General features: G+C 54.7%; 1 protein-coding gene across 1 annotated transcript; it reads right to left on the minus strand.

Annotated features, from left to right (window-relative positions):
• Positions 1-1,412: 1,412 nt before the first annotated feature.
• Positions 1,413-12,065, minus strand: LOC110477347 (V-type proton ATPase subunit B, brain isoform). The gene is made up of 14 exons (XM_021543064.3): positions 11,929-12,065; positions 9,793-9,848; positions 9,089-9,187; positions 7,857-7,950; positions 7,680-7,757; positions 7,083-7,222; positions 6,878-6,979; positions 6,313-6,410; positions 4,758-4,881; positions 4,145-4,295; positions 3,777-3,859; positions 3,590-3,694; positions 2,947-3,076; positions 1,413-2,860 (listed from the first exon to the last, which is right to left on the minus strand). The coding sequence occupies exons 1-14, from the start codon at positions 12,035-12,037 to the stop codon at positions 2,724-2,726; spliced, it is 1,506 nt and encodes a 501-aa protein (XP_021398739.1). The 5' UTR covers positions 12,038-12,065; the 3' UTR covers positions 1,413-2,723.

The following is a 12,065-nucleotide window of genomic DNA, read 5'->3' on the forward strand; positions in this document are numbered from 1 at the left end:
CTGCTTTTGTTTATTCCTGGTTTGGTCATTCCTGGGTTTGATTTGGTCATTCCTGGGTTTGGTTTGCCCATTCCCAGGTTTGTTCCTTCTGGGTTTTGCCCATTCCCAGGTTTGTTCATTCCCATGTTTTCCATTCCTGCATTTGATTTGTTCATTCCTGGGTTTGGTTTGTTCATTCCCAGTTTTGATCATTTCCAGGTTTGACTTGGTCATTCCTGGATTTGCCCAGGTCATTCCTGCGTTTGTTCATTCCTGGTTTGGTCACCCCTGGGTTTGATTTGGTCATTCCTGTGTTTGCCCATTCCCACATTTGGCCATTTCTGGGTTTGGTTTGTTCATTCCTGTTTTAGTTCACTCCTGGGTTTGCCATTCCCGGGTTTGGTTTGTTCATTCCTGGGTTTGATTTGGTCGTTCCTGGTTTGTTCATCCCCGGGTTTGGTTTGTTCACACCCAGGTTTGCCATTCCTGGGTTTGGTTTGTTCATTCCTGGAGTTTGGCTTGTTCATCCCTGGGTTTGGTTTGGTCACTCCTGGGTTTGGTCATTCCCAGATTTGGTTTGGCCACTCCTGGGTTTGATTTGGTCATTCCTGGTTTCGTTTACTCCTGGGTTTGCCATTCCCAGGTTTGGTTTGTTCATTCCTGGGTTTGATTTGGTCATTCCTGGTTTAGTTCACTCCTGGGTTTGCCATTCCGGGGTTTGGTTTGTTCATTCCCGGGTTTGATTTGGTCATTCCTGGTTTGTTCATTCCTGGGTTTGGTTTGGTCATTCCCGGTTTGGTCAGTCCTGGGTTTGATTTGGTCATTCCCGGGTTTGATTTGGTCATTCCTGGTTTAGTTCACTCCTGGGTTTGCCATTCCCGGGTTTGGTTTGTTCATTCCTGGGTTTGATTTGGTCATTCCTGGTTTAGTTCACTCCTCGGTTTGCCATTCCCGGGTTTGGTTTGTTCATTCCCAGATTTGATTTGGTCACTCCTGGCTTGCCCATTCCTGGTTTTCCAGGCCCTGTGCCAGGCTCAGGCTGTCCCCAGCTGGGACAGGCTCTGTCCTAACCCCGGACCCTGCCCAGGGCTGAGGAGGGGTCTGGGGTCACTGGCTGACCCCCCCCAGTGCTGACCATACCCAAAATCACAGCCAAAGCGGGGCCTAAAGCTCATTTTCCAGGAGTTTAAGGTTTCCAGGCCTCCCCCAGCAGAGGGATCACATTCCCTGCACATTCCTGCAAAGCCTTTCCCCGTGACTGAGGCTGAAGGTCAGACCCTCCTCCTCCTCAGTCACCAGCTCCAAGGACAGTGGGGGTTGCTCCAGTGACCTTTAATCCTCCCTGAAGCTGCTCCATTCCCATTCCCTGGGGACAGGAGGACTCTGCTGAACAGCCCAAGTGGTTTTTCACCCCAGAATCACCGAAGCTCCCCTTGGTTCAACACCTTCCATATTTAATTTATTTAGAGATTCTCTACATTAAAGTGTTTTCATGCCAACGCTTCCGCCCTCGCAGCCTGACCTCGGGGAAAAGAGACTGGACACAGCTTTGGGTGGAATGCACTGGAATAAAGTCGCTGCTGCAGCCACAGAGAACACGGAACAAAGCAGAGAACTGCACATGGAGACATTGGGAAAGCTGGAATTAGCACATTCCAGTCATGTTAGCACCTTCCCAGACGGTGCAGGGAGGTGCAACATGCTCTGCTGAGCCAGAGCAGAGCTCAGACTACAGGAAAGCCTGGGAAAAGCGTGGAATTGTGCCAGCAGCAGCAGCAGCAGCGGGCCCGGAGCCTCGGCTGAACCCGTTGGAAAAGGAACAACACGGAATCGCCCAGCCAGGATTGCAGAGTTTGGGAATGCTGAGCTCGGGGCTGAGGCAAATCCATGCCTGGAGTGCAAACCACAACAGCTCCAGCCAGGGCACGGGCCCAGCACGCCTGGAGCAGGTTTGAAATATCCTTTCTCACCTTAAAAGCTGCCTTTTTCGTTAACTCCTGCTGCCTTGTGTGCACAGGCCAGGTTCAACAGCTGAGCTCACGCCAGCACACCTGGGCCAGGTCTGAGGTTGGTTTTCACCTCGCAGCAGCAGCAGCACAAAGCCTTGAACCGCCAGGAGTCTGCTGAGCCCAGACTGAGCTGCTGGCTCTGTCTGGCATCTCCAGAATCCAACCAGAAAAGGGCGAAGGAGGAAATTTACTCTGCAAACTTCAATTTACAAGCTGTAATTCAGTAATTAAGCTTTATCCTGCTGCTTTCAGGTAGCACCTCACTGGCCTTGGTCCTCTGAAAGGACAAGGACTTCTCCACCTTTGCTGGTGGGGAAGTCCCTGGTGTCACCTCCACATCCTCATTTCACACAACCCTTTCAGAATGTGCAGCCCTGGTTAAAAACCTGCATTTTTAACCAAGGGATGTCATCCTGCAAGTCACATTTCCTCTTTCACGTTTTCTAACCCATGGTTTCAAAGCAAAGGTTTGCAATTTCTGCTCAGGCTCAGCCTTGAGAACCTCCACAAAAAGCTAATTTCAAACCCCAAACCTCGTGGTGGCTATTGCACATTTTCAGAGCATCCTCCTGGAGATGCAAGCTGTGGGAGAAGGGATATTTTCCAAGCTGCTCCCAGTGGGAACACTGCCACAAAGCGTCACCTGCTGCTGGCTTGGAGCTGGGAGGGCGACAGGGAAACACCAACACATGGAGAAGGAAACCAAACCACGGAGCAGGGGCGCAGGGAGCCGGGCTAGTGCTTGGCATCCCGAGGGTAGAACTCGGCCAGCGTGCTCTGGGGGATCCTCTTGAGCATCTCCTTGGGGAAGATCCGCAGCAGCTGCCAGCCGATGTCCAGGGTCTCGAACACCGTGCGGTTCTCGTAGGGCCCTGCGGGGAGGGACAGCGCGGGGCTGGCGGGGCAGGGCACGGCCTGGCACCAGCCCTGCCCCGCTGGCGGCTGCTGCCATCCTTACCCTGAGCGATGAAGTTCTTCTCAAACTTCTGCAGGAACTCCAGGTACAGCAGATCGTCCGAGGTCAGGGCCTCCTCGCCCACCACGGCCTTCATGGCCTGCACGTCCTTGCCGATGGCGTAGCAGGCGTACTGAGGGGGGAGCAGGGCTCAGGGAGCCTGGCAGGGCCCTCAGACATCCCCTCATGCCACCCCTGCCACGGCAGGGACACCTCCCACTGCCCCAGCTTGTCCCAGCTCGTCCCAGCCTGGCCCTGGGCACTGCGGGGATCCAGGGGCAGCCACAGCTCCTCTGGGAATTGCCAGCCCCTCCTCGCCCTCACAGCCAGGAATTCCTTCCCAAAATGCCACCTAACCCTGCCCTCTGGCAGTGGGAGCCGTTCCCTGTGACCTGCCCCTCCCTGCCTTGTCCCCAGCCCTTCTCCAGCTCTCCTGGAGCCCCTTCAGGCTCTGAGCTCTCCCTGGATCCTTCTCCTCTCCAGGTGAGCACCCCCAGCTCAGCTGTTCCCTCCTCTGATCATCCCCAGCTCCTCTTCAAACTCAAACCCTCTCACTGAACACTCGTGGAGGCATTAAAGCAGCCTCAGGGATGCTGTGGATCCCAGCCGGGCAGCCACGGGTGTGCTGGAGGGGTTTGGTACCCACCAGCTGGTTGGACACGTCTGCGTGGTCCTTCCTGGTCATGCCCTCGCCGATGGCCGACTTCATCAGCCGGGACAGGGAGGGCAGGACGTTGATGGGGGGGTAAATCTGGGGGAAAACACCCAGAATTAACAGGAATCCTTAAGGAATTACAATAACCCAAGCACCCTGTGAGCATTGAGGCACACACCTGCCTGTTGTGCAGCTGCCTGTCCACGTAGATCTGTCCCTCAGTGATGTATCCAGTCAAGTCAGGGATGGGATGAGTAATATCTGTGAAAAAAAGAGTTTTTAACATTTTCAGCCCTTTTATATCCACTTCAGCAATGAGCTGCAGCTTTTTGTTGCCAGGTGACTTCAGCAATTATTCCCTCCACAAATCCCAAATGCTCTTGGATTTGAGCGACGAGCACCAAGCTTGAGCCCTCAAAGGGCCAAGCATTTTTAAAAGAAGGCAGCCAAAACCCAGACTAGGAAGGGAACCTGAAGGCCACAGGACTGCTGTGCTGCTGTGTGCCCCCGGGGCAGCTCTGGGAAGTTTCCCTGGCCGTGACTCACCGTCGTTGGGCATGGTGAGGATGGGGATCTGGGTGATGGAGCCGTTCCTGCCCTCCACGCGCCCGGCGCGCTCGTAGATGGTGGCCAGGTCAGTGTACATGTAGCCAGGGAAGCCACGGCGCCCAGGCACCTCCTCCCGAGCTGCTGACACCTGGGGCAGCCACAAAAACATCCCCAAGGAGTCAGAGCCAGCCCAGGGAGCTGCTGCCTGCACTGGGCACTTGCACCCCTGAGGTGTTTGTCAGCACAGCCATGTGTGACAGGACAAGGCAAACCCAGAACTAGGGTATCAAACTGCTGATTCACGGAATTATGGCATGGTTTGGGCTGGAAAAAACCTGAAATATCATCCAGCACCACCCCCGCCACAGCAGGAACACCTCCCACTGTCCCAGGCTGCTCCAAGCTCTGTCCAACCTGGCCTTGGACACTCCCATGGTGGAACTGCCACCAGTGAAATAAAACCCAGCCAACCAAGGATCAGCTACAATCCTCCTCCCAACCATCCCAGTGAATGTTAATCCCAACAGCTGGAGCAGCAGCTTGGCTCCTCACTTCACAGCACGCCTTTCTGCCAACAAGCACGTTAATTAACACCTTAACGAGCACCCACCTCTCGGAGAGCCTCGGCGTAGGAGCTCATGTCTGTCAGGATGACCAGCACGTGCTTCTCACACTGGTAGGCCAGGAACTCGGCCGTGGTCAGGGCCAGGCGGGGCGTGATGATGCGCTCGATGCTGCAACACAACCCTGCTGTCACCTGCCACGGACACCTGGGAGCCAACGGGGCTGCCAGGCACCACCTGCAGCCCCAGCATTGCAGCTGCAGCCCCGGCGCTGCATCTGGAGCAGCACTTCAGCTGCAGCACCAGCATTGCAGCTGCAGCTCCAGCACTGCACCTGGAGCAGCATTTTAGCTGCAGCACCAGCACTGCACCCAGAGCTCCTCCAGCATTGCACCTGCAGCTCCACCACCACCAGCATTGCAGCTGCAGCTCCAGCACTGCACCTGGAGCAGCATTTTAGCTGCAGCACCACCATTGCAGCTGCAGCTCCAGCACTGCACCTGGAGCAGCATTTTAGCTGCAGCACCAGCACTGCACCCAGAGCTGCTCCAGCACTGCACCTACAGCTCCAGCACTGCACCTCGAGCAGCATTTTAGCTGCAGCACCAGCATTGCAGCTGCAGCTCCAGCACCGCACCTGGAGCAGCATTTTAGCTGCAACACCAGCATTGCAGCTGCAGCTCCAGCATTGCACCTCAAGCAGCATTTTAGCTGCAGCACCAGCACTGCACCCGCAGCTCCACCACCAGCACTGCACCCGCAGCTCCTCCTGCACTGCACCCGCAGCTCCTCCAGCACTGCACCCGCAGCTCCTCCAGCACTGCACCCAGAGCTTCTCCTGCACTGCACCCGCAGCTCCTCCAGCACTGCACCCGCAGCTCCTCCAGCACTGCACCCGCAGCTCCTCCAGCACTGCACCCGCAGCTCCTCCACAGCACTGCACCCGCAGCTCCTCCAGCACTGCACCCGCAGCTCCTCCAGCACTGCACCCGCAGCTCCTCCACAGCACTGCACCCGCAGCTCCTCCTGCACTGCACCCAGAGCTTCTCCTGCACTGCACCCAGAGCTCCTCCAGCACTGCACCCGCAGCTCCTCCAGCACTGCACCCGCAGCTCCTCCACAGCACTGCACCCGCAGCTCCTCCAGCACTGCACCCAGAGCTCCTCCAGCACTGCACCCAGAGCTCCTCCAGCACTGCACCCGCAGCTCCTCCAGCACTGCACTGCACCCGCAGCTCCTCCTGCACTGCACCCGCAGCTCCTCCAGCACTGCACCTGGAGCTCCTCCAGCACTGCACCCGCAGCTCCTCCTGCACTGCACCCGCAGCTCCTCCTGCACTGCACCCAGAGCTCCTCCTGCACTGCACCCGCAGCTCCTCCTGCACTGCACCCGCAGCTCCTCCAGCACTGCACCCGCAGCTCCTCCTGCACTGCACTGCACCCGCAGCTCCTCCTGCACTGCACTGCACCCGCAGCTCCTCCTGCATCGCTTCACTTGCAGCGCTGCAGCCTCAGAACCCCTCCCCAAGCTGACCTGCACCAAGCCCCACGCCAGGCTCCCTCCGCCCGGGCTGGCTGTCCCCCTCAGGGGGCGGCCACTCACGTGGGGTCGTTGGCCAGGTTCAGGAACAGGCACACGTTGTCCATGGAGCCGTTCTCCTCGAAGTCTGACTTGAAGAACCGAGCGGTTTCCATGTTCACCTACAGCACAGTTCTGCGTTTGGCTTGGCACATTTCCCAGCCAATTAAGGGCTGATGACTCATTAATAACCCACAGCAAAGACCTCCATCCATCAGGTTCCTCTACGCTCCCAGAGTGAGCAATTTCTGGAATTCCAGGCTGGAGAACAAGTCTGAGATACTTGATCCCGATCAGCCACGCTTTGTTAGATTCATGGAATGGTTTGGGTGGGAAGGGACCCCAAAAACCTCCAGTGCCATGGGCAGGGACACCTCCCACTATCCCAGGATGCTCCAAGCCTCATCCAGCCTTGGACACTCGCAGGGATGGAGCAGCTACAGCTTCTCTGGGCAGGCTGTTGCAGAGGCAGATCCCAGCCTCTGGGATTCTCACCCATTTTTTAATTCCACACACACAGAAGCTGCTCAGACTCTCAGAATCTCACCGATTCCTCCAGCCCCACCTTCCCCCAGCACTGTGGGCTCACCCCCATGGCAGCAAAGACGATGGCAAAGTTCTCCTCGCTGTAATCCATCACATCTTTGGATTTCTTCACCAAGCCAGCCTGGCGACAGATCTGAGCTGCAATCTAGGCAAGAAATAGTCCAGGGTTTGCACCTGATGCTGTTCCACACCCAGAATTAAATTTACTTCTGGCTCCCAGCGGGTTTAGAGCAGCTCTGAGGCCTCACCTCGTTGTGGGGCAGCCCAGCAGCTGAGAAAATGGGGATTTTCTGCCCCCTGGCAATACTGTTCATGCCATCTATGGCAGAAATCCCAGTCTGGATCATCTCCTCTGGATAGATCCGACACTGGGGGTTGATGGGCTGGCCTGTGGGAATTTGGGAGAGAACACAAAGTCATTGCCTGGATGTGCTGGGAGCTTTATCAAACACCCTGAGCAATGGGTGCAACCCCCAGTGTGCCACCAACAGAGCTCTGGTGCTCCTGGTCACACCTGAGCCTTTCAGAGCCCAAGATTGGTGTTAAATGTTCCTGCCAGTGGTCAGAATGACCTAAAACCCTGCCAGGTTACCAGCACTTCACCTTTAGGTGTTGCAGAATTAAGTTTACAAATAACAAGGAGCATCTTCCAAACACTGCAGAAAATTTTCTGCTCCCTTAGGTCATTTTATTAATTAGAATTGGATGCCATACACATACTCAAAATTGAGATGAAGCTCCTCCCAAGTAAGATCTTGTGTTCTAAACCAAATATATAAATTCAAAAAGCTGGAACACACCAGGTTTGGCTTTACCCCCCCCTCAGAAAAGGATTAAGAACAAACCCATGATGTCCAAGAAATCCTCAGCCAAGACAATGGGGCCTCTGTCGATGGGTTTTCCTGACCCATTGAACACTCTGCCTATAGAAAACAACAATAAAAATGAGAATTATTGTGGAAAGCAGTTCATTTTAAACAAACAAATCTGTTCACTGCTCAGGTGCCCAGGTAAATCCTCACCCAGCATGTCCTCCGAGACCGGGGTCCGCAGGATGTCCCCGGTGAACTCACAGGAGGTTTTCTTGGCATCAATCCCTGAAGTGCCTTCAAATACCTGCAAATGCAGCAGGAAAAATAAAAATAAACCACGGGACAGGAGTTTTGTGCTTCACAAAGTAAAGCCAGAGTGCTGCTTCACCTGCAGCCCCTGGGGCACAAAGCAGGAGCTGCTCTGGAAGGGCTTCAAGAGCTGAAAACACCACAAAACCCTGCTTTACCAAAAATCATTAATTCATCAGCAACAACCACCAAACCTGGTGCAACTCCCTTGATCCCAAGTGTTTTCCCCCTGCAAAGTTCTCCAGGTGCAATAAAGTGAACGAGAAGCAGCTTTCTGGGAGAAATACCAGCAGCCACCCAGCACAGGGCTGGTCTGGGATCCAGCACTGCAAATTCCAGGGGATTCCTTGAATCCAGCAGCAAAGGAATCCAGTGGGGTGGAAATAATTCCAAAGTGGGGTGGAAATAAATCCAAAGTGGGGGATGGAAATAAATCCAAAGTGGGGGGTGGAAATAAATCCAAAGTGGGGGTGGAAATAAATCCAAAGGGTGGTGGAAATAAATCCAAAGGGGGGATGGAAATAAATCCAAAGGGGGGATGGAAATAAATCCAAAGTGGGGGTGGAAATAAATCCAAAGGGTGGTGGAAATAAATCCAAAGGGGGGATGGAAATAAATCCAAAGGGGGGATGGAAATAAATCCAAAGTGGGGGTGGAAATAAATCCAAAGGGGGGGGGTGGAAATAAATCCAAAGGGGGGATGGAAATAAATCCAAAGGGGGGGGGGGGGTGGAAATAAATCCAAAGGGGGGGTGGAAATAAATCCAAAGGGGGGTGGAAATAAATCCAAAGTGGGGGTGGAAATAATTCCAAAGGGGGGTGGAAATAAATCCAAAGGGGGGGTGGAAATAAATCCAAAGTGGGGGTGCAAATAATTCCAAAGTGGGGGTGCAAATAATTCCAAAGTGGGGGTGGAAATAAATCGAAGGTGAGGGGTTGGAAATAAATCCAAAGGGGGCGTGGAAATAAAAATGTCACTATGCACTGTCAGAAATGTCCTAAAATTGTTGATGCCACCTGCACTGGGAGGAAGCAGGTGATTTGTTGTTTTCATTGGAAAAGAACTGATCTCCAGACAGGTTTTTGGCTCATCCTGACTAGCCAGTGATGGAAAAAGAGCCTCCAGCTCCTACCTGCACCACAGCTTTGGAGCCACTGACTTCCAGCACCTGCCCACTCCTCCTGGTGCCGTCGGGCAGGGTCAGGTGCACGATCTCGGCGTACCTGGGGAACTGGGGCAGGAGGGAAGGCATCAAACTCCAGCCAGAAAACAACAATCTCCAGCTCCCAGCCTGGAAACAACTCGGTTTTTGAGAATAATTTCATCATCAGAACGCAGGATATTAAATCTCCCAGGTTAAAGGCGTTTTTTATGGGAATAAACAATATTTGCACGGTTGGAGCTGCCAGAATCAGTTCTAAAAACTCCAAACAGTGGCAGAAAGCCCCGGTGCAGCCTCTGATAAGAAGAAAAACCTGCAGCAGTTCTGACCTTAAGAGCAGCCTGAAAAGAAGCCAGGAGTGCCCACAGCTTCCTTTTCCAGAGCACTGATGTGGAAACAGAAAGGTCAAGAACAAAGCAAGCAGCTCCTCTTCAGCCTGGAATTTCACCAGCATTCCAGGGGTTTGGTAAAACTCAAGCTCTGCTTCCTTTCCTTCCCCAAGAACTGCCCCTTTCCTCCAGCCTTAGAGGAATTTCCACGCTCCCGTTCATCCCAGCAGTCAGAAATGTTATCAGAACGGCTCTGGGCAATTTCCCAGCAGTCTGGATTTGAACTTCCCCAGCTTTTCCTGGCAACTCTCTCTCCAAAATCTCCATGGACAGGTGAGAATTTACCTTAACCTGGTCCAGGATAACCAGGGGCCCGTTCACACCCGACACGGTTTTGTAGGCTGCAAAAAACACAAGGCAGGAGTCAGGCACTTCCTCAGGAATATCCCATTTTCCATTCCATTTCCCATTCCACCCCTTCCCTACCCCCAGGCTCAGATTTGGGCCTGATTTCTGTTTATTAGGAACTCCACAGGAAGGATTAGGGACAGCATTGGGTGTCCAGCATTTTTCCTGCTACCTGGAGGTGATCCCACTGTTTATTCCCCATGAGAGGAATTCCTGGTGCATTTTCCCTGCTCCTGGAGGTGATCCCAGTGTTTATTCCCCATGAGAGGAATTCTTGGAGCATCTCTCCTGCTCCCAGAGGTAACATTGACATGATCCAAATTTTTCCCTCTCCATGACAGGAATTTATGGAGCATTTCCCTGCTCCTGGGGGTGACACTGATGTGATGATCCCAGTGTTTATTCTCCATAAGAGGAATTCTTGGAGCATTTTCTTGCTCCCTGGAGGTGATCCCAGTGTTTCCCTCTCCATGACAGGAACTGGGAATGGGATCTGGGAACTGGAAACAGCAACAGGGAATGAGATTGGGAACTGGGAATGGAAACAGCAACAGGAAATGGGATTGGGAACAGGACTTGGTATGGGGAACGGCAACTAGGAATGGGATTGGGAAGAACAACAGGGAACGGGAACTGGGAATGGGAAGAGCAACAGGAAATGGGATTGGGAAGAGCAACAGGGAACAGGAACAGCAACAGGGAATGGGACTGGGAGTGGGAACAGCAACAGGGAAAGAGATTGGGAATGGGGAAAGGGAATGGCATTGGGGATGGCAATAGGGAATGGGATAATCTGGAATAGGAATGGGATATAGGGAATGAGATAGGTAACGGGGAATGTATTGGGATTAGTAACAGGGAATGGGATCTAGGGAATGGGGCTGGGATAATCAGGAATGGGATTGGGAACCTGGATATAGGGAATGGTACATAGGGAACAGGGCCAGGATAATCTGGAATGGGAATGGGATATAGGGAATAGGATAATCAGGAATGGGACTGGGAACCAGGAAAAGGACATAGGGAATGGGAACCAGGAATGTGGCCAGGATATAGGGAACAGGGAATGGGGCAATGGGAATCAGGAATGGGAAACAGGGGATGGGATTGGGATATTGGGAATGGGGTAATGGGAGCCAGGAATGGAGGCAGGATATAGGGAATGGAAAAGCTGATCCTGAGTGAGGCATTTCACGTGGAAAAGCTGTCCCTGAGTGAGACATTTTGTGTGGAAAAGCTGTCCCTGAGTGAGACATTCCATTGGAAAAGCTGTCCGGGGTTAGGCATGACCCTGAGTGAGGCATTGCACCCCGTGACTGTCCCATGAGCTCCTTCCCCGATCGGCCGCTCGGCACTTCCTCGGCAAACCCAACGCAACCCGGAACATTCCTCAGCGCCCGTTCAGGGAAAATCCAGCATCTCCATGGAAAACGCTGCAGTCAGCCTGGCTCCAGCCCTGCCAGCAGCCTCGGCTCCCGAGTGAAGGGCTGGAGCGCAGGGCTGGGCTCGGCTTCCGAAGGATCCGGAGATTCCCAAGGGATCCTGAGAGTCCCAAGGGATCCGGAGATTCCCAAGGGATCCTGAGAGTCCCAAGGGATCCGGAGATTCCCAAGGGATCCGGAGAGTCCCAAGGGATCCGGAGATTCCCAAGGGATCCTGAGAGTCCCAAGGGATCCGGAGATTCCCAAGGGATCCGGAGATGAGTCCCAAGGGATCCGTGCCCCGGGAGCTGCAGGGCAGGGCCCGGTGCCGTTCAGGGCCCGGGGAAAGCCGTTTGATGGCACTGCAGCCCGAAAAACCCCGTCAGCCGCGCTGCCCTCTCGGGATGTGACCACGGCCGGCACTTCCCCTTTCCCACCCCATTTCTCAATCCAGCCTTAAAGCACAGACTCCATCCCACCCCCACCGCCTCCAGCTCCCGCAGCAGGCTGCGCTTCGCGGGCTAATCACGGCGTTAATGAATTACAGCCCGAGCTGCTCTGAGGGGGCGGGCGCTGCGGCCTGGCCGGGCCCGCGGCCCCCGAGGCGGGCGGACCCCGCAGCCCCCGCAGCCCCCGGGCCCCCCGCACTCACTGAGGCGCGGCTGGGACAGGAAGTCGCGGGTCAGCGCCGCCGCCTGCTCGCGGGGCCCGCCGGGCCCGGCGCCGTTCACGGCCCCGCGCAGCGCCCGCACCGCCGCCATTTGCACCGCTCTGAGGGGCGGCCGCGCA

This window comes from Lonchura striata, chromosome 32, assembly GCF_046129695.1.
Source record: "Lonchura striata isolate bLonStr1 chromosome 32, bLonStr1.mat, whole genome shotgun sequence".
Lineage (NCBI taxonomy): Eukaryota > Metazoa > Chordata > Aves > Passeriformes > Estrildidae > Lonchura > Lonchura striata.

What these genes read in the sequence shown, in the direction of transcription:
- LOC110477347 (XM_021543064.3), bottom strand. Translation starts at nt 12,037, where the DNA reads ATGGCGGCGGTGCGGGCGCTGCGCGGGGCCGTGAACGGCGCCGGGCCC. An exon ending in GGATTTCTTGGACATCATGG is followed by an intron (nt 7,223 to 7,679) that starts GTTTGTTCTTAA and finishes AAATTCCCACAG; the next exon opens with GCCAGCCCATCAACCCCCAG. An exon ending in CAGACGTGTCCAACCAGCTG is followed by an intron (nt 3,077 to 3,589) that starts GTGGGTACCAAA and finishes CTCCCCCCTCAG; the next exon opens with TACGCCTGCTACGCCATCGG.